General features: G+C 39.7%; 1 protein-coding gene across 4 annotated transcripts in view; it reads left to right on the top strand.

The window, feature by feature from the left end:
* Positions 1-22,522, top strand: part of stk40 (serine/threonine kinase 40) — a 92,898-nt gene extending 70,376 nt beyond the window's left edge. For all 4 annotated transcript variants that reach the window (XM_063034026.1, XM_063034025.1, XM_063034024.1 and 1 more), the window contains 3 exons: positions 9,603-9,722; positions 14,375-14,459; positions 18,292-22,522. In XM_063034026.1, the coding sequence (XP_062890096.1) occupies positions 9,603-9,722; positions 14,375-14,459; positions 18,292-18,507 (421 nt within the window). In that variant the 3' untranslated portion in view covers positions 18,508-22,522. The remainder of the gene's footprint in view (positions 1-9,602; positions 9,723-14,374; positions 14,460-18,291) is intronic.
* Positions 22,523-22,784: the final 262 nt, after the last annotated feature.

Here is a 22,784-nt window from a genome sequence, read left to right as displayed (position 1 = left end):
GGGAGATCTATGGAACTGTCTGATTATATTCTGTAAGGAGTACAGATCATACCATTCAACCTTAATGGCCAGCGCTCTATTGGGCTGCAACCTTTGGACTGAAATTGCACACTTCTACCGATATCCACAAATCTATCATGGATATCAGTGGAAGCTGTGACCTATTAGGGTAAATGACTAGAATCTTGCTCAAATTGCTGGGATTTCTCAGAGAGTCTTTAATATGCAAAGGCAAGGAGAGAGGTTTTAAAAGGGATTTTTAGAACTTGATGCCTTGGCATCTGGAAGTTCTGTTTCTGCCAGTTGCTAAGGAGTAGAGAGAGTCAGTTGCTAGGAAAAGTAGTTTGTGGTGAAAACTGAGAATAATGGAGCTTTTTGGTCTTTCCTGTATTTCATCACAGATGAGACTTCTTCCCTGTTCAGTAGGAAAAAGTTTCTGCTCATCCAGTATTTGCAGTCGGACAAGTAATGTTACAATTCAGAAATAGTTGGTCAATGAGGGAGATGTGGATTTTGAGGGAGCTCAGTATCACAGGTTTACATGTAGAATGTGCCATTGTAATTGTGAAAGATGGGAAGGCAGTGTGGATGATGCATACAAGGAGCTGAAGGTAAATTCTCTTAGGGTTTCTCAGTGGTAATTTTGAAGCTATTGTTCACTATTCACTTTACAAATTGATAGAGAAGAATGTAGTAATTAGTTGAGGGATATCTCTTCTGGAATGGAAAGGGAAAGTAACCACAGATGATCAATCACAATCATACCAGATGTCATTTGTGACTTTGAATTGCTTTATTTAGGTAAGAAGGTTGAAATTTGATTGTATTGAGCTAAGCAGAGTTCTGAGAGAGTTGGGCACCCATTTGGGGGGCTGCCAATATACTTGAAGGATTTTGGAGAGACAGTTTCTTATTTCATTTCCATGTGATATTTGGCCCATCAACCTCCATACCAGCTGTCAGAGTAATCCAACATTATAATTTGTTCACTATTTCCCTATAACTTACCCTGTCTCACCTCCCACTATGTTCCTGCCAACCACATATATTCAAGGTAGTTTAAGTACTAACTTCCACACTGACTGTACTTAATCAGGGTCGGTGATTGCTGGTGAGAGTAGTGTCTAGAGAATGGTCTTCTGTTGTATTTGGGAGGGTGTGGTACTATGGAGTGGAGAAGGTAAATATCATTATACTTGGGAGATGTGGAAAGAAGTTGTGTGTTCCATCAGTTTTAATGGTTAGAGTGTCAAAGGAATAAGTATTAGTCTTTATACAAAGACAAGGGGTGGGGTGGGCTGGTGTGAATGAGGAAAAATTGGAGAAGGTTCAGAGCTAGAGCTAGTGCGTGAACCTTAACATTTTACCATTTGATTCAGGAAATGCCTTACTATTGAGTAAGCTGAGTTTTGGCAAAGTTTAAGTTTGAGATTGCAGAAGTGCAGAGGGTTTTAAAACTTCAAGCCGTAGAGTACAATGCTAGGCATTTATTTATGGATAATTCCTGGCATAATTGTTTCAGCAGATGGGAGCAGAGCCAATGGTGTTCCAGCGAGATCAGGTGGTGATTCAATAAATCGATTGTTTGCCACAATATTCTGAGTCTATGTACCATGGACTTGAAAGCCAAGGTGAGGGCTGTATCAGAGCACAAGAGTGAGGATCTTTTCATGGGCTACGAGCTCAGAGGTGAGGGTTTGGTTGGGCAGATTAACTGAAGAACTGTTGTGACATGCCCAGGATTGAAGTATGTTATTAACCAGAACTGGATGTAGTTTTTGATCATAGACTCAGTCATTTGAGTATGAGACCTGTTCACCTTTGATTTCATTTGACTGTTAGTATCAAGTTTGCAGAGATTCCCTGGTCTCATGCGTCTCAGTCCATTACCATTTCACTGATTACAGTGTGCCTGGCATGCATTGTTCATTCAGTTATGAACTACTTTGTACAGTGTTAATCAACCATTGACTCAGCATCACATGGAAGAACAAATCTTCTTCCCTTTTGATTGCTTTTATGAAATGTACTCATTGTTCAAATATTCTAAATTAAGTGAAATGCTGATTTGTAATGTGGAGATTTTTGCTGAACTTGACATTTGAGGAAGCTGAACTAAGTAAATTTGCTGAATTATCTGGAAGTTGGGTTGGTAACTGTAACTGCCCTGGTGAATGGGCTGGGCTCAACAGCTTTTTATCAGCTTTCTGTTTATGATTTGGTATTTAAACCAGCATAAATTAAGAAAAGTACAAAGCTAGTCAAATTTAAAGTGTCCTAATATAAAAGGCAAAAAAAAGCGAATTTACCTGTATTGGAATTGTCAGTTAAGATTGATTTGCTACTGTCTGTTTAGCAGGATGATAAATGACTTGTTCAGGAGACATTGGATGCTAGCCTTGTACTGTAAGTTGTGTGGCGATCTGCACAGAATTCCTAGTGTAGAATTCGGATGATGGCCTCGGCCAGCAGTGGCATCTTTTGCCCTTTGCCCTTGCATCGCCAGCAGCAGCTTCCCTGAGCTGCTCCTGTGGGTGATCTGCAGGCTTGCCAGTTCCCATGCTGAGAATCTCCCATCTGAACAGTCGTCTTTATTTGGGAGGAATTGGATGCTGTGAAGAAGACAAATAGTTATTATTTAGTTCGTAGTTAATGTTTTACCTTGTAGTGTTTCATTTTACTGCTTGAAAACAGTTATTGAAAAGCTTTTTTTTTCCCCAGTCAATATTTTTTCCCATCACCTATTTTCAATGACCCCTGTCACACTGACAGCGTTAATAGCTGTGAAGTCTGGAGTATGAAGACCTGACCACTGTCAGTGGTTTCATGAGTCCTCCGGGCCAGCTGTGCTGAGATATCCATTGCACGGCAGTCGACCGCTGCACTGCTAGCAACTGGCTCCCAGCAGAAGACTCCATCGTGACTATGCTGCAGCAATGTGGTACGGGGTTGGCAGTCTCGGCAGTGGAGGACGTGTTGATCAGCTCAGATCCAGGCAGCATGAGCACAAATGTACAGATGACATGGCACAAATTACTCATCACAGGATCAAAGTTAAAGCTAATGAATCTGAGAGTTAATTACTCAAGTGGACTGAGCATTGGCCAACTGATTTATAAAAAAAAAATGGAAATAAGCGGGTCTTTCTCAGACTGGCAGTGTGGCCTTAGGTTATTTATAAATGTACTAATATTTCCGAATAATGCTGATAATACAAAACGGAGTGAGAATGAGATCAGTGCCAAGGATGTAAAGGAGAGGAAGGATAAACAGATGGAAGGGAATGTGGCCAATGAAATGCAGTCTGGAAAAAATATGATGTTATCCACCAGTTTAAATGGAAACCCTGAAACCATTTTAAATGCTAAGAAATTGGGAAACCATGCCAGGCACAGCAATTTGAATAGACAGGTTGACAATCTATCGTCAAGAGGTTGAGTCTTTCAAAAACAGACGTGGAGGTGTATGGCTCATGATCAACTCCTCCTGGTGTACCAATGTGTCGGTGACATCGCAAGAGATTTTAGCGATAATTTTGGTAGCAGTGTGCATTCCTCCAGGCTAATGTCAAACAGGCTGCAGATGAACTGAGTGATGTAATCCACAGATGTGAAACAGCACATCCTGATGATTTCTCCATCATTCTGGGGGATTTTAACCAGGCCTACTTGATAAAGTCACTAAATAATTATCAACAAATCATCTGTAATACCAGAGAAAATAACACACTGGACCACTGTTACACTAAGTTCAGGAGTACCTAAGGTGCTATCCACACTTCGGTAAGTCTGATCACCTGGCTGTACTTTTACTCTGAGCATTGGCAGAGACTGAAGACTACAGCACCAGTAGTGAAGACCAAGAAGGTATGGACAAAGGGAGCACAGTAGTGCTTGAAGGACTGCTTTGAATCGGTGGACTGAACTATCTTCAGGGAGCCATCTTCATGCCTGGATGGGTATGCTACAGTTGTCTCTGACTTTATTAAAAATCTGTGTGGATGAGTGTGTGCCTACAAAAATTTTACATTCCCAAACCAAAAGCTGTGGATCAACCAGGAGGTTCATAGTTTGCTGTGGGCTAGATCTATGGCATTTAAGTCTGGCGATCCAGACATGTGGAGGGCTATTTCAAGAGCCAAGAAACAATTCTGAGAGTGGTTAGAGGTGATATTGGATACACGTCAACTCTGGTGGGGTTTGCAGGGCATTAGTTCGTACAAAGCAAACCCCAACATCATGAATGGCAGTGATGCATTCACTACCAGGTGAGCTCAACGTCCTTTATGCTCGCTTTAAAAGCAAGAATAAAACCACAGCTATGAGGATCCATGTAGCATCCGATAACCCTGTGATCTCTGACTTGGAGGCTGACGTCAGGCTGTCTTTCAAGAGGGTGAACCCTCACAAGGCAGCAGGGCCCGATGGAGTACCTGGTAAGGCTCTGAAAACCTGTGCCAACCAACTGATTGGAGTACTCAAAGACATTTTCAATCTCTCACTGCTACAGTCAGAAGTTCCCACCTTCAAAAAGGTAACAATTATACCAGTGCCCAAGTTGAGGCAGCTCACACTGCTCTTTGATTATTGTCCAGTAGCCCTCGTATCTGTGGTGATGAAATGCTTTGAGAGGTTGGTTATGGCTAGAATCAATACCTGTCTCAGGAAGGACCTGGACCTACTGCAGTTTGCCTATTGCCACAATAGGTCTACAGCAGATGTAGTCTCAATGGCTCTCTGTGCAGCCTTGGACCACCTGGACAATGCAAATATCTATGTCAGGGTCTGTTAATATTGACTATAAGTCAGCATTTAACACCATAATTCCTATAGTCCTGATCGAATAGCTACAAAACCTAGGCCTCTGTGCCTCCCTCTGCAACTGGCTCCTTGACTTCCTAATTGGAAGACCATAATCAGTGCAGATTGGAAATGACACCTTCACATCGCTGATAACTTCACATCGGATGTGTGCTCCGCAGGGATGTGTGCTTAGTCCGCTGTTTTACTGTCTTTACACCCATGATTATGTAGCTAGGCATAGCTGAGATGCCATTTATAAATTTGCTGATGATATAACTACTGTTGGCAGAATTTCAGATGGTGATGAAAGGGCGTACAGGAGTGAGATATACCAGCTGGTTAAGTGGTGTTGCAGCAACAGCAAGACCAAAAGAGTTGATTGTGGACTTTAGGAAGGGTAAGATGAAGGAACATAAACCAATCCTCATAGGGGGATCAGAAGTGGAGAGAGTGGGCAATTTCATGTTCCAGAGTGCCAATATATGATGAGTGATTGATAAGTTCGTGACCTAAGGCAGAAGGAGTCAATTTTAGAAAACCCAGCACATTTTCCTACATTTACACACTTAGTCCAGCAGTCGTAGAGCATACGGATCCCTTCTTTGTAGAAGTTGGCGTCTGGGACCTCCAGAAAGTGGTGCACAGCAAGGATGACTGATAAGAAGTTCATGGCCTAAGGTAAAAGGAGATGAGTTATTAACTTCCAACTTTCTGCATTTTCACTCAAAGGGTTGAACTGCACGTGCATGTAACGAGAGCTGTATAACTCATCTCCTTCTACCTTAGGCCACAAACTTATCAATCATCCCTGCTGTGGACCACCTGGAGGTCCAAGGCGCTCTCGTAACATGCACGTGCAGTTCAACTCTTTGAGTGATAATGCAGAAAGTTTGAAGTTAATAACTTTTCTCCTTCTACCTTAGGCCACCACTTCTACAAAGAAGGGATCCATATGCTCCACGACCACTGGAGTAAGTGTGTAAATGTGGGAGGGGTCTATGCTGAAAAATAAATGTGCTAGGTTTTCTAAAATTGACTCCTTCTACCTTAGGCTACGAACTTATCAATCGCCCCTCGTTTGAGGACCTAACCTGGACGCAGCATATTGATGTAGCTGTACAGGGGGTATATTTCATTAGGAGCTTAAGATTTGGTTTGTAACTAAAACACTCAAACTTCTACAAATGCGCCATTCTGACAGGCTACATCACCTGGTATGGTGGGGGAGGTGGGCTACTGCACAAGATCAAAATAAGTTGCAGAAGCTTGTAAAATTAGTCAGCTCTGTCATGGATACCAGCCTCTGTAGTATCCAAGATTAGGACAGCAGCTTCCATCATTAAAGATCCCCACCATCCAGGACATGTCCTCTTTACACTGTTACCATTGTGAAGGAGGTCCGAAGCCTGAAAGCACACATGCTGATTCAGGAATAGCTTTTTCCCCTATGCTGTCAGATTTCTCAGTGGACATTGAGCCCATGAACATTGCCTCACTACTTTTTTAAATTTGTTATTTTGCATTACTTATTTTAATTTGACTATTTAATAGTCATATATCTAATGTAACTATTTCTTTAATTTTTGTTTATCATGTATTTCATTGTACTGCTGCCATAAAGTTAACAAATTTCATGACATATGCCAGTGATATTAATTCTGATTCTGAAACCATGCTCAAAGGGACCTAGATTTTCCAATACGCAGTCACTGAAAACTTACAGCCAGGTACCACTAGTAATTATATGTTGGGTTTTATTGCAAGAAGATTTGAGTACAGTAGTAAAGATGTCTTTCTTTAATTATATGGGGTATTACCAAGATCATAGCTGGAGTATTTTCTGCAGTTTTAGTGGTCTTATTGGAAAGGGGATATATTTGCCATAGATGTAATTCAACAAATACTGGCCAGAGTGGTCCCTCGTATGAGGAAAGACCAATTAGTTTAAGCCTCAATTTTCTAGAGATTAGAGGAATAAGTGCGGTGACTTCTGTGAAACATGGAAAGTTCTTAGAGCTTGAGGTCTGTAGGATATTTTTCTTGCTTTGGTGTTTACCTGTCTCAAGGATTACACGTTTGAAATAGTGGAGATGCGAAGTTTTTCATGAGATGGTGAATCTTTGGATTTCTCTACTGAAGAGCTCTGGTGACTCAAATTATTGATTATGTTCTTAATAGCAATGGGTGGAATTTTGGATATTGGGATAGGACAGGAAGTTAGTGATTGGGGTAGCAGATCAGCCATGAATGTGTTCAATAGCAGAATATACCCAAGGAGTCCAATGTGCAGACTGCATTGTTCCATGGTTGACATCTTGAGAGTTACCATATGGACTGTTTCATATAATCACCTGTATTCCAGCATACTTGGGCACAAGGAAAGGCAAATTCGAATTTGTGCAGTACACTGAACAGAATCCAGATGCTGGAAATCTGGAAGAAGGCACACAAAATACTGGAAGAACTCAGCAGTTCATTAAGCATCCTTGGAGGCACTGTACAGTCAATGTTTAAGGCCAAGTCCCTTCATTGGGACTGAAGCGGAAGAGGACGGAAGCTAGAATAAAAAGATAGGGGAGGGAAGGAGCACAATGTGGCAGGTGACAGGTAAATCCAGGTGAGGGGTAGGTAAGGCTAGAAGGTGGTGGAAGGAGATAAAAGGACATGTCAGTCAGCATTTCCTGACAATCAATCATTTTAATTCCATATCCCAGTACAACACTGTGCAGATGGCCTCCTCTACTACTGTGCTGAGGTTAGATAAAGTTGGTGGAGCAACACCTCATATTCTGTCCAGAGTTCAACTTGAAATCCCAGTAACCGCTCACCCCACTCCACCAGTTTTCCCCTATCCCCATGACCCCATTACCCCTTCTCTTTCTCTCCTTTCCCACCCTCACAGCCTGCCTCTGTTACCCTATCTCCTTCCATTTATCCCATGGTCAACTGTCCTCTCCTTCAGATTCCCTTTTCAACTCTGCTTCTTGGAAGAGGCAAAGTATACTGACAGGCACTGATCTGAGAGCAATTAGACTTGATTGAGAAAAATGCAAAACTTATCACCTCCCAGATTCACATGTCATTCCATTTTTCCCTCCCCAATATTCCTGTCTCCTCCCCTCAATTTACAGTTTGTAAACTCCCCACTCTTTTATTCTGGCTTCTGTCCATTTCCTTGCCAGTTCTGCTGAAGGGTCTCAGTTTGAAATGTTGACTGTCTGTTTCCTCAATAGATGCTACTTGACCTGCTCAGGTCCTCCTGTGTTTTGTGTGATGTTGCTGTTGGTGATATACCTGGGGCATTCTACTTGTTACTTGCTGTTAGCATTACTTTTAAAACCTTTATTTTATAGACAACATGAGAAGCATTCTGTAGACAAGTTCCTTAAAATTTAGAGACTTTGGTCCATTGTGACTTTACTGTAACATAATGTGTTTACTGGGATCTCATCTTTTGCCTGCCCATTACTAGAATCAGTTGGCTTTTAGGGATGAAAAAATAACACAAATATTTGAGCATGAAAAGTTTTCAAAGTCAGTCAGAGGTTAACCTAGTATAATCTGTAGATTTCAGCTAAGTTCCAGAGTTGGGCTTAGCAGCATGCAAAATGCAGGAGGAACTCAGCAGGTCAGGCAGCATCTATGGAAAGGAATAAACAGTCGATGTTTCAGGTTGAGACCCTTTATCAGGACTGGAAAGGAAGGGGCAAGAAGCCAGAATCACTGGCTTATACTAACAGTTTATGATCTGAGAGCAATTAGACTTGTTTGAGAAGAAAGCAAAACTTACTGAGAATTGTGATTTATTTTTTTTTTGGTTAAACCATTGTTAACCTGTTCTGACCTTTTTTTAGTGAGAATGAGTGAGCGTGACTGAGGCGTGTAACTGAGTGTGACCCTTTCAGGGTGATTCAACATACTTACAGTTGTGATCATTCTCTTGGGTAGCATGGGTCTGTAATCAGAACTTGGGAAAAATGTAATGCGTGGAGAAAGGACAGATGAGCATGTTAGTTGCACTCAGATTTGAAAGCGTGTTTAATGTTGTAGTACCTTTAAGAGAATTTTCAAATTGACTGAGTTGAGTGGGAGTTTAATCCCAAGGACTTGCCGTTTTGTTTCAAGAAATAAACCATTTGCAATTTATTTTTACAACCCAAACTCTGTGGAAGTGGGTCAATCCTAGTCCACTATATAATCAAAAGAATTGGGTTCTTGGTAGACAGTGTGTAGTCTGTTGATCCTTGATTTGCTTCTCCCTTCCTGTTGTGTTCATTTTGCAAATACTGTTTTGCAAAGAAACATGGAAGTGCTGAAGGAACTCGTCAGTTCTGGCAGCATCCATGGAGAGGAGTAAACAGTCGATGTTTCAGGCACAAGACGGGGTCCAGAGATACTACCTGATCTGCTCAATTTGTCCAGCATTTAATGTGCTACTCTAGATTTCCAGCATCTGCAGGATATCTTTTGAGTTTTTGCTTTGCAAAGAAACAGCTTTCAGTGTTTAAGAATTAGTTTCCATTAACAATCTACATTGAGCTTTTTAATCTTTGTTTTTGAGTCTTACTGCTGCTCAAATCTGTTGGATTAGTTTTGTTTTTGTGTGAGTATTAGTCACTAGTTTCTTGTTGCTTGTCCTATGCCTAAGGTATTGGGTGTGCTGCTTTCTGACTCATGGGCTTGCATTGCTTTGTGAAATAGACTTTTATTGTGCAGCTGGTCTGGTGTTATGGGTTCAGTGCATGTTTCTTTTGCAAAGGCGCCATTCAATGGTATTAATATTTTTTCCCTTTCTGCCAGAGACTGCCGTGTATCAGAAAACACAGTTTGCTTGATTCAGAAATTGCTACTTCTGGACCCACAGCAAAGGCTAACAGCAACTGAAGTGCTGGATTCATTGAGCTCCATCATAGCTACATGGTAAGTCCACTGTGCAGTAAAGACATGCTTCATATTCCCTACTGCCCTAAATTTGCATCAATAAACCTTCAGATTTTCTGTTCCTTCCCTATGCCACCACCACAAACTTTTAATCTTTTTATGGGGTCAGTTTGAGAACACCAGCTGGAAAAGGATGAATCAAGTTTAATATCACTGTTTAATAGCAGCAGTGCAATGCATAAAACATACTATAATTTATAAGAAATATACAGAGGATTCCAGTTAATTGGGACCAGTACATTTTGAGCCAATTAGGCAGGCACCCAATTAGCCGAAGTTTCACGAAAGTAGTTAAAAAGGTGTAAAGACAAACTGAGTAATAAATACAGAATGCTACCAATAGTACTGCAGTACAATAAAACTGTATTAGTTCCTAATAGTTATTGACGGGAATTCATCCAGTGTACGCAATGAACAAAATCAGCAGGGTCACTGAGTGCTGATGATGGACTGCTTTCATAGAAGGCTATCGACGATTGCGTCCTCCAAATTTTCATTATAACATCAAGATGATTGTAGGTACCTTCAAATACTTCATAGTTCCTTGTTGAAGTAGTGGAATCATTTCATTTTCACCTGAATGCTCGAAACCGCAGTGTGCAAAACAGTTCCGAATTGTCTTGCTATTTATTTCTCACCAACTATCAGTGCCAAAAGTCACTGTTTTTTGAAGACCAGCATATACAACTGACGCTATTTCAAACTGCTCACTCTAAGCATGGTGTACCGTCGAATGGCTACTCAAGTGTGAATGACTGATGTTAATTAGAATCTATTTGGCCACAGTCTCCTGCCCCGCTTAAGTGGCATAGTGTCCCAAATTAACAAAAAGAATCCTGACTATTTTCTTAATTAGCTTTTGTTCTTTAAGAGTTGCCCCAAATAAGCAGCTGCCCCAATTAACTGGAATCCACTGTATATTTGAAAAAAAAACACTAAATAGTGTTATACACTATTAGTAAATAAACACTAAGTAGTGCAATAAAAAGAGGAAGAAAATACTGAGGTAGTATTCATGGGTTTATTGTCTGTTCAGAAATTGGATGACAGAGAGGAAGAAGCTGTCCCTAAAAAGCTGATTGTGTCCCCTGAGGTTCCTGTACATCTTCCCTGATGGTAGTAATGAGAAGAAGGCATGTCCCAGATGGTGGGGGTCCATAATAATGGTTGCTACTATTTTGAGGTGACACCTTTTGAAGATGTCCTCTGCTGGGGTACTAGTGTCCGTAGATGGAGCTAACTAATTTTGCAACCCCCTGCAGCTTTTTTTGATCATGTGCATTTGGAGCCTCCATATCAATTGGTGATGCAACCCATTAGAATGCTCTCCATGGTACATCTGTAGAAATTTGTTAGTCTTTGGTGACGTACCCAATCTCCTCAAATTCATATAACCTCATGTCTATAAAGAAACATTTGGTTCTACTATTTATTCTTACTAAAGTTACGTTGTTCATTAACATTTTGGAACTGTGCATTCTGTAAAATTTCACACAAGCCTTTACTTAGACAATCAAGTATAAATTCTAGGGCTAGGAAATGAGTATAAAGAAGTGGGCACCAGAGGTCATATATTGCTTTGTAAAAGTAATGTGGACAAAAATTGAACAGTTCCAGTTACGCTGATCTGCCAGCTCTCTGTAAGTAAATGTTCTGCAGGTGTTGACCCAGACACCTTCCAAAATGCGTTGTTCCACCACCAGCCTCTGTCATCTTTTCAGGCTTTGCGTTTCAGACCCTAGGTGCTTTGCTTGATTTTTGTTAAATCAATTTTCTGTAAATCTGTTTATCATTTCGCTTTAGTAGGTCTAGTAATTGCTTCAGTGGTGCCTTCTGGAGGAAAATTATTTCAGTTGCTTCAGTATATACCTTTAGTTATTGACCTGCCAGAGGAAATAGGTCATCACTCTTTGTCTAGTCCATTCCTCTTGTAATTTAAAGGAAATGAAAGATAGTTTTTTTTAGAGAGAACACCCAAGTCATCTTAGTCTCCCTTATACATGGGGGTGATGTGATGATGGACTGAGATTTGGTTATTAAAGTGGAAACAGAGAAGGAATAAACTGATCCTTCTTGGGTTGGCAGGCTATGACTGATGGGGCACCACGGGTATGTGTGCTTGGACCTCAGCTGGTATTATAGCTCAGGGTGGCAAAGTTCACAGTTCAGTTCTGGTGTCCTCTGTTAGAAAGTTTGCACATTCTTCCCATGTACACATGGGTTTCCTCTGGTTCCTCCAGTTTCTTCCCACAGTCCAAAGACCTACTAGTTACTAAGTTAATTGGTCATTGTAAATTGTCCTGTGATTAGGCTAGTGTTACATTTAACATTCAGCAGCACAGCTTGTTGGGCTGGAGTGGTGTGTATCTCTAAATAAAATAAAATTAAATTAAATAAACTTGCTACATTTTCATTTATTATCATCATTAGTTGTGTATTTATTCATTATTATTTGTTTGTCATTATCGTTTATGTGCCTCAGAAATTATTTCCAGTAATTTGTTCGGAGCTGAGTGCTCTGCAGTTACTTGGTCGATCCCCTTCTCTTATAAACACTTGTCTTTCCCCAGCATTGTGCCTCAAGGTGAAGTTTGCAAAAATTATAAATCAGGTTGTATAATTTATAAAATAAAATTATAAATCCCTTTACATCCACTTTTTAGAATGCTAGATATTTTTGTTGATCACTTCCAGGATCACATTCTTCCTCAGTGTGAATGTTAGTATCATCTGCTATCCCTGATCTTCTGTTAGCTCTGTTATAAACTTAAGTAAAACAGTGTTTATGCATTTCCAAAAATTCTGCTACTCCTGTTACCGTATTATTTAAATATAATTATGAATGTTTTTCAAGAATCTTGGAAACATTACAAATTTAGTTATGTTTATTTACAAGCTGGAATAATACATGCATTTTTAGTTTCAAAATGTCATCTAAGCCAAAGAGCACTTTGACATTTCATTTTCAGTTTTTCCCTTTCACAAATATTGGTTGCTTTTTTTCTCTTTAAAGATCTTGTTGCCTTGGCAATCTATTTATTGCACATGATTCAGTCTTCCATGATGATTCAGTAGAAGGAAAATGCTCTGCTCTGACTTTTGCCCCTGGCCACATTGTTTTAAATCCTGGAAATCAACTAATGGCAGATGCTGGAAATCATAACCGAAAACAAACACTGAACCGGGTCAGGCAGCATCTATGGAAAAAGAAAGAGTTTTTGTTCTCGGTTAAATACCTTTCATCAGAATTTGGGGAGAAAAGAGAAAGCAAATTGTTTCAGGAAGATGGAGCGAGAATTTTTGGGACAGATATATAGTGGCATGCAAAAGTTCAGGCACCCCGATCAAAATCTCTGTTACTGGGAATAGCTAAGCAAGTAAAAGATGAACTGATTTCCAAAAGGCATAAAGTTAAAGATGACACATTTCTTTAATATTTTAAGCAAGAAAATTTACTTATTTCCACCTTCTACAATTTCAAAATAACAAAAAAAGGAAAAGGGCCCGAAGCAAAAGTTTGGGCACCGTGCATGGTCAGTACTTAGTAATACCCCCTTCGGTAAGTATCACAGCTTGTTAATGCTTCTTGTAGCCGGCTAAGAGTCTTTCAGTTCTTGTTTGGGGGATTTTCGCCCATTCTTCCGTGCAAAAGGCTTCCAGTTCTGTGAGATTCTTGGGCCGTCTTGCATGCACTGCTCTTTTGAGGTCTATCCACAGATTCTCGATGATGTTTAGGTCAGGGGACTGTGAGGGCCATGGCAAAACCTTCAGCTTGCGCCTCTTGAGGTAGTCCATTGTGGATTTTGACGTGTGTTTAGGTTCATTATCCTGTTGTAGAAGCCGTCCTCTTTTCATCTTCGACTTTTTTACAGACGCTGTGATGTTTGCTTCCAGAATTTGCTTGTATTTAATTGAATTCATTCTTCCCTCTACCAGTAAATGTTCCCCGTGCCACTGGCTGCAACACAAGTCCAAAGCATGATCGATCCACCCCTGTGCTTAACAGTTGGAGAGGGGTTCTTTTCATGAAATTCTGCACCCTTTCTGCTCCAAGCATACCTTTGCTCATTACGGCCAAAAAGTTCTATTCAAAGTTCTATTCATCTGAACAAGCCTGATGCATTTTGGAAACAAGTCCTGTGGACTGATGAAGTTAAAATAGAACTTTTTGGCCACGTGAGCAAAGTTATGTTTGGAGAAAAAAGGGTGCAGAATTTCAAACTTTTGCATGCCACTGTATCTTGTAAGTTGGAGCAGGGATTACAATAATGACAAATTGTTGACAACACCACTTGATGGCGTAGTGAAGGCAGCTGGAGAAAACAAAGTTATGAAAGTTGTTGGGCAGGTTAGAGTAGTAAGACATGCTCAACAGATCAGGTAATGTTAATGAAGAGAAAAAACAGTTGACTAATTATTACAGGTAGATAATTACTGAGAACTGTGAAGTACTGAAACAGATAGAAAAAGTGAATTGGATCCTCTGTTTAAGAACTTTGCTTGCATTTATTTTCAAAATGCAATTAATGTTGCCAAATATTTGCCAGTGTATTAGCTGGATAATGTTGCTATATTGTTTGGGGAAAAATTGTGGGTTTTATTTTGGTCAAAATGCTTTGATCTTTTTGCAGGCAGTCTCTTTCGTCACTTAGTGGTCCTTTACAGGTGGTGCCAGATATTGATGACCAAGTCAACAATCCAGAAATCTTACAGGAGGTATGAAAGCTGGAAAGTTAATTCTGTGCTGATAATGCATATATCGTTCAGTTTATTGTCAGTAGAATTAAAAATCAATTTGCATAAATGCAATAATTTAGTTAAGTACAGTTTAAATCCATAAGAGAGTTGTCTTTGGAATTGTACTGTTGTATAAACATATAGCGACCTCATCTTTGCGTCTCAGCAACATAGCTACACTGATTTGAAGCACCCAACTGATATTTGTGCAATAATCCAAATATATTTATTTGGCTTTGTTAACTAGATTGAACTTTAAAGAAGCAGTGCAGGAAAATGACTCACTTGCTCTCAAAGTCTTGTTTTCCATTTATTATGCTGCTGTTTCAACTATTAATTAAACATTGTATGCCTGGCTTCAGATTCAATGAATCATGCAAGCTTTTTGGCACTGGGAATTGGCCAGCTTGTACACCCAAATGACTGTGTGGCCAGCATGCCTCGCAGTATCACTTGGAAAACAGCTTTGGCTACGGAGTTGATGTCACTACACTCGAGGTGACTGCTGAGTTTTGGTTTTGCATCTCCTGAAACTGGTTTGTTCAGACAACCTGTTCAAAATACTGTTGTTCACAGGGTTTCACAACCAACCCTGTGGTGCGCGTTATAATCAAGCCAGTGCTTGTGTCATCTTGCATTCATGCACACACATCAACAGGCATTCACATGTGGCAGTGTGGAGTCTCTTTCTTCCGTACTAGATTAACTAGTAAGGCCAGTGATGGCACCACATGGAATTCAGCAGAGACCAAAGAGTATGTCTTTAATTTTTTGTCCAGTGCCTGATGTCCTTAACTCTGCAAGCCTTTGGCATGTAGGAGGAAACCCAAGCAGTTACAAGAATGACAGTTTTGCATTGTACCTGTGCTAACATGTACCTGTACATATTACAGAAAACTCAACCTTGACTTGCAGACTCCATGCAGGTAACACCCTGAGGTCAGGATTTAACCTTGCTTTCTGAGACTATGAAACAGCGACTCTTGCTAGCTATAGCATTGTGCTGTCCCTATAGTTGAAAATAAAGAAAGAAGAACATTAACATGGGAGTGAACTATTTAACTTTTGTGTTTTCAAGTAGATTATGTCCATTCCCCACCTCAGTTTTTCTGCCTTCCCATTGGTCAACAAAAATAAAACTTTTAATCTTGGTCTTGAAATCTTTGAATTGGTCTCTAAGAATCCACAATTTAGAGTTTGTTGCATATTTCCCACTGGTGTTTGTGTGGAGAGCTCCTTTGTGGTTCCACTCACGAGTGGCCTGGTCTAATTTTAAGATTCTATCCCTCTGTTCTGGAATCTGACCTGACCAAAGAAAACTGTTTATCTACATTTATATCATACCTCAGTACACTGAAACGGTGTCATTAAGCTTTTGTCTTGACTAAGAAAGAAGGCAGTAAAATGGAGCTGAGGTACAGGACAGCCACTTTCTGCTTGAACACAGAGGGTTATGTAGTTCACTTCCATTCCACTGTCATTCACTCCCTTCATCTCAGTCAAATTCTTACATGACACTGTAGTCCCTTTGATTAATGCTGACTTGCAGTGGACCATTCTTGTTAGCCCCATATCCCTATCCTTATTTCCTTGTAAATTATTCTCTCTCATGTACACCTGTTAACTATCCTTTGATTCTTTTTTCCCCCATTGACCTAAACAAGGAATAATTTATCTTGGCTAACTTGCCAGCAAACTAGAACCGCCAGGGAACCTACAGAGTCATGTAATCCAGTTAATCTGTAAACATTAAGTCATTCCACAACACACAAAGCAGTCATGAAGGATATGACATGGAATCAGGTCCTTTTGCTCATCAATCACTTGTGTTGATCACACATTCATACAACCTCCATACAGGTGGCATTCAGGTCCCTACAGATGTGAGACTGTAGCACCAGTCCTGATGAAGGGTCTCGGGCCGAAATGTTGACCATTTACTCTTTCTATAGATGCTGCCTGGATTCCTAATTTCATGTGTATTACTTTGATTTCCAGCATCTGCAGATTTTCTCTTGTTTGTAGCACCAACTGTTGTGGCACATTGTTGACCTTTCTTTTCATATGATCTCTATATGAATATAATAATCTGTCAGTTTAAGACTGCTACAGGCACCAACATTATTCTGTGGATTTTTTCACCCTTGTGACTAATTCATTTCGATGAATTGGTGCCTAAAGCTGAGTGTTTCTCTTCAGATTTTTTTTTTCTTAAATTGAATTTATCTTAATACTTTTGATTTTTAACCCCCTTGAAGTAAGGACTGACGATTATGAATGATGATGTTCGATGCCTTTGGACTGTTTTAATTAACTTCTAAATGATTGTTCTCAATGATACTAATACACTGTCATGAAGTGAATATTTGGATTTGTATTGACCCAGCACAATACGTTGCCATATTAATCTGTCATTATTTTTACCAGCTCCTTTTGACTGTTCATTTCTGTGACCCCATCCACTTGGTCCCTCTTGACATAGATCTCTATCTCTGTTTCTTCATGATTAACAATCCCCAGCAGAGATCCCAAGAGAACTGTTACTTTATGGGGGGAAAAGGGCAAATTTATTATTACTGAATTGCTGTTCAACTTTCGTTATGCATTTATGCTTCAGGTATGGCATTAACAGTCATTTGCTGCAGTTATTTATGCCATAAAAGTGTCAGAGTTGGTTGTTCAGTGCTGAACTCTTATTGAACTTGCCGTTTTATTTGTTAACCACAAAAAATTCATGAAACCCGATTCTGTGCACTAGTCATAGTTGCCTTGACTTTTGTTACTGTTTCTCATTGGCTATCCTAAAAATAAGCAGCAAAGGTTTGTACACTCTAAACTGCTTTGCCATTGACTTTGCTCATACTCATTACATGTTACTTTGATGCAACTGTTAGGCAGCATGTCTGGTCACATTAATGTCGGTGCTTGGCAGATTGATGCGAGGCAGAAGATTTGACAATTAGCCATTTATTTCATGATGCTATGGAGAATATTGTAAGGCAGTAATATAATTGGTGAACTGTCAGCAAGAATCATGCATTCTCAATGTACAAATAAATAGCCTTCTCATCTCTGGCCAGTTCCATTTGGCATTGCCAAGTGCTACAGTTTGAGGCTGCCTCCCCCTAGCAGTAAAAGTTCTGATGTAGCAAGATTGTAGATAGTTTCTGTTCACTAGATTCACTCGCTTTTTTATTTAGAGAGGCATAAGATCCTTTGCAAAGAGGACATTATCGGCTCACCCAGAGTACTAGCGTTTAGGCACATCAAGAAGAGTAGTAGAAGATTCCACATGTACTACCTGTACTGTACTCGGTGGGAATGACTGAGTAGCAAAATGGAAAAAGCATTCTACTTGCAAGACTCAATTTGCTTTGGGCAAAAATTTCAGCACACAACTGGCCTTCACTACTTTCTGACCTGTGCTGTCTGTGGTATGAAGAGTTGTGGTTGTGATCAAGTAAGTGCTTCTTTCAGGGACTAAGAGTATTTCAGTTGCATGTTTTTACCATGCAACCTAATTAAAGCGAGTTCAAAAATGAGGATCTTGAGTTGTATTGTGATATAGCCTTGGATTTGTTGTTACAACAATTTAAAATGGCCATCACACTTTTTATGGTGATAGTATTTACATCTTCGCCCTAAATGCATTGAGAAGAAATGTGGTGTACTGACATTTTTTAAAAATTTGGTGCATTAATTTTGAATTGCTAGAAAATGCACTGAAGCTTGACCGAAAATGGTGAAAGACTAAGGTATTATCTCTCTAACTATGTTCTCCATTTTTTTTCTCTTTCTCTCTCTCATCCAGGCAAAAGTCACAGAAGAGTCGTCACAGTATGAATTTGAAAACTACATGCGGCAGCAGTTAATGCTGGCTGAGGGAAACACTATGCATGAGGTGAAGAGTTTTGCACAGAAGAGACAGTTTAGCAACATCCCGCCAGTGAGGCGATTGGGCCATGATGCCCAGCCCATAAATCCTCTTGATGCAGCAATTCTTGCTCAGCGCTACCTGCGGAAATGATGGGCAGACACAGGACAGGAATCTCCGCGTGCCAATTTAACAGCACAGTAATACTCATCGTGCCACGTACTACCAATCCTGAGCAATACAGTATTCTGTGACAGATATGTAGCATTGGATACCACCTCCTCAAAGGATAGCTGTAGTTTGAGACAACTGAAGATGGCTCTTTGAAAAGGACAATATTGCAGCATCTTCTGGGATAGTAGTAGATTTTAGTTTTACTTTATATAATCTACCTCTTTATTCATTTAATCATGACACTTCTCAGAACTGTATATTGAGAGACTAGGTCGAGGTATTTGTCCTATGTTTTGACTCTGTAAAGAACTTGTACTGCGAGGGATTGTAAGAGCATTAAGAATTGGGCGAGTTCATTGCTGTGGAGTTCCAATTTGCCGGCATTACCCATCAACTAATAATCTTACTTTGTTTTTCTACCTGCCTACCCCTCCCCATTTGTTAATTATTTTTGTCAAATTCAGTGTGGTACAAAATGCCCATCAAAAAAAAATGTGAAGGAAAGAAAACTAATGTGATTAATTCCCAGAAAAATTGTTTATACTGTGTGCATCTGCAGGTTCAATGAACCTTCCCCATCTTTTTTTGCTTTGCTTTTATTTTTATTGTGGGATTGAAAGTTTTTAATTTGGAGTTTCGTATGTTTTTAAAACTACAGTACTTCAACAGCAGTTTGTATTCCACGGCCACAGGAGGTTTAAGTTCACTGAGCTGCAAAACACTAGTGTCCTTTCTATATTTCTAAACAAGCTCAGGGACAACATTTAGAGTCTTCACATGGATTTCAGTGATGCATAGAAAATTTTGTCAGTGTTTCTGCGCTTAACAATGCGCCACTTGTCCAGGCAGAGTGTTTGAAGACCCCATGTTGATGCTGGCAGAAATTTGAGGTAAACTGGCCATAATAGTTCCCAGTATACTGGTTGTAGCACTTCGTTGATTTGGTATCTACGAATCTAGTAGCAACCATGACTTTGCTGCAATAGTGTGTTTAGTGAGTCTATCGACCCCTTCAGTTTTGCCCTCCTGCTACCTGGCGATGCACAGAATTTTCAACTTTGAAATGTTCTTCAGTGAAGTTGATAGGGCAGTGAGGTGGAACATGGATAGTAGGGAAGTTATGTCTGGTTGTAATCATGTACTGCTGTGTACTTCAGTTTGTAGCATTTCCTTTGGTGGGGCAGATTTTTTTCCCTGCAGCAATGGACTTGTGAATCTAGTAACATAAAGGCTGTGACTAGCTACTGGCAATGGCATTTAGCATAACTCCTTTTGGTGACACTTTGGGCAACAGCTAACCCCCTTGTTGGTCTTGCTTAAATAAAATGCTTCCAGCTTGGTTAGTTGAGGATGTATCAAACTCTTCTGTGATGTGGCAATCTGGCATATGTTTTTTAAGCATAGCCTGCTAGCTGCAGCATCATTACCAGTGATGAATATCCATTGACTCTAAAACGGGCAATAGATTCCATCAAACATGGGATTCTCCACCATTTTTTCCTTTTGAAGGACAGTTGAGACTGTTACATTGCTAACCCTCTCAAGACCTAGATTTGGATGCTGTTTGATAATCTAATATCCTAGGATTTATATTAAAGACGTCTTTGGAGTGTAGTTCAACTGTAGCACAATCATGCCAGCCAGATATTGCCTCAGTATGGCTTTAGTTATCTTAGGCCTAATTTCAATAGGGTATGTAAAATTACTCTGATGTGGTCACCAATGATGTTGAAATCTTGTGTGTACATATATTTTTTGTGGTAGGTTTTGGGCTTCATTGGATTTTAATACTGTTTTGAATTTAATTTGGTAGTAACACCCTAAATAAATGCCTATCTTGCCTAAATATAGTTAACCTGTGAAAATACAGTTCTTGGAGAGAGAATGTTCCTGCAGAACCTTTTGTTTGTGCAAAAAGTTGTGTAGCAGGAGGTACTGTACACCTTCAACAGGCAATGCCAGTTGCTCTGGATGGTGGGGGAAAAAAGTAAGGCTAGTCCTTGTTTTTCCTGTAAGTTTGGGATAAATAAAGGAGCGAGTTGTACTTATTTTGAGGAACTGAAGCATGCAAGTCATTCATTGAAAATGTATTGTTGCCCAATGGAAGAGTACAGGTGTCTGAGGTTTTTTCACACTTTTGAATAACTTTTGTGGACTCTTCTCTGCCTCCTTCTGCCAGTCTAAAAGTTTGCTAACTGTTTCTAATTTTCTTGAACCTGTGTTTGAAAGATAGTTTCTTAACCTTTGTAGTAGTGAGCAAAGCCTTTGTTGAGCATCAAATTGAGAAATCTTCAATATGAGTTCATTTAAATGTTTATTAACTGGGAAAAGTTGTATAAAAGGAATCAAACTGATCCAAATACTTTAAATTTTAATATGTATTATGGAAATATTTGGTTTTTGTGTGATGGAACTATTTCTATAATATATATTAAACTGAAATAAGCTGTTATGCCGTATCCGGTTGATTAACCCAATCCATAGGTGTTTGGGTTGGTAAGGGATAGCAAGGGCAATGTACTCACTTAGGTTTGGATTGAAGATTTGCAATATTTTCAAGACTTTTGGGCCCTCAGGGATTAGTGTTATGGGACTTGTTTGGTGTCTAGGTGCTTTCTGATGTGGCAAACATGTGCTAAGTTGGAAATACTTAACTCTGTGTAGGGGTTTTCTTGTATTAGCAAGTTGAGCTTTCAGTGGAATCAAACCTGTCCATTCAGTTGCACATGAGGATGAGTTTGTAGGTGCAATTTCCCCAATGTACTGGGATCCTGTTGGTTGAGTGGATATATCCCATGTATACCTGTGAGCTAATAAATTGAAGTGGAATATAAAGCAGCAATCTGTGATGAAACTCAAGAATGGATGGGTTAAAGTGCACAAGGTTTTTAAAATAATTTTTTTTAAAAAATTGAAATGGTCTTCTATGGCCAAGGTAGCTTTATAAATGGTGAATGTGAGGTTTGTTGAAATAAGGATTGACATCTGCTGGCCAATTAACACTGCATCTAAAGATAGTGTGGTTGTTGGTGTTCAAATGGAGGTCTTAACTAATGAGCTTTGTTCACCATTTCTCTTTAATGTAACATGTCACTATTTCTTTGGGCCGGTTGGAGCCCTGTGTTTGGAATTGGTGATGCAGCCAGCTACAACTATAACTCTCAGGATCTATAGCAGTTAGTTCTGAACGTGTCAGCTGTGTGGAATTGTGCTTTGTAATGGGCTATTGCCATGGTAAAGCACGACAGCTCCTATGAAGAATATTTTGGTATAAATATGTCAACCTGAGTAGAGCTGAATGGGGAGCAGGAACTTGCCGAAGACCCTGCTACAGAATGCAGGCTGACTGTTTCTCTTGGATCTTGTTCATTAGTAAACAACAGCTTAATGGAGCACTCCTGCCCATTATAATCTTGAACTGTTTTCTATACCTCTTCTCCCCCAGTCCTATACAAGTATTTCAGCTGAAGGGCAACTTCCTTGCCATCTCCAATGTTCAGCTGAGAGCAACACAACTTAAAAAAATAAATCTGCCTTTCAAATGTTTCTCCTTCTTGACTGAGTTTTCTGAGCCTTACTCTAGTTTGGCTGCTCCAGATTTTTTTTTTTGGTTGTAACTTGTACATAATTAAAAGAAAACTAATTTTGTGAAGACAGTTAACCATCTGTCACAATTAAAGCCATGGATTTTAGTTCATCCTGCAGAATCTGCTATATTATTGAGCAAGTTTTCCTTTATTCCCTTTAATTATGTGTTTATGGTATAAGTGATTGTCTAATCAGACTGGAACAGCGCAGCAGCCTGTGCATGAGAATGATTTGTGTGTTTAAGCTGCCTCTGGATGTACCAATTGAAGTAGGTTGTATGAGATGTCAGTAGAAAGGAATTGTGATCATTGTATACAAATTTATATAAAATAAAGATGACATATTTTTGTACTTCATTAAATCTACTTGCATGTCAGCAATAAATTTCATACTGTAGAAAAGCTCATACTGATGTGTGGTTAAATGGGTTTGTATCTAGTTACCTGACATTTAAAATCGTTGAATCCAAAATTATCATAACATGGTCATGTGATCCCCTCCATCCCACCCCCCCGTGATAAATGACCTCTGGAAGGTATTTGACAATGGGAGACTGCAAATGCTAGAAATCTGAAGCAAAACACAAAGGAGCTGGAGGAACTCAGTGGGTTATGCAGCATCTGTAAAAGGAAATGGTCGACGTTTCAGGTTGACCCATCATCTGCACG

The sequence above is a fragment of the Mobula hypostoma genome, chromosome 26 (genome assembly GCF_963921235.1).
Source record: "Mobula hypostoma chromosome 26, sMobHyp1.1, whole genome shotgun sequence".
Taxonomy (NCBI): Eukaryota; Metazoa; Chordata; class Chondrichthyes; order Myliobatiformes; family Myliobatidae; genus Mobula; species Mobula hypostoma.
Note: the sequence above shows the minus strand (reverse complement) of the source record. Positions and strands in the feature narration are given on the sequence as shown.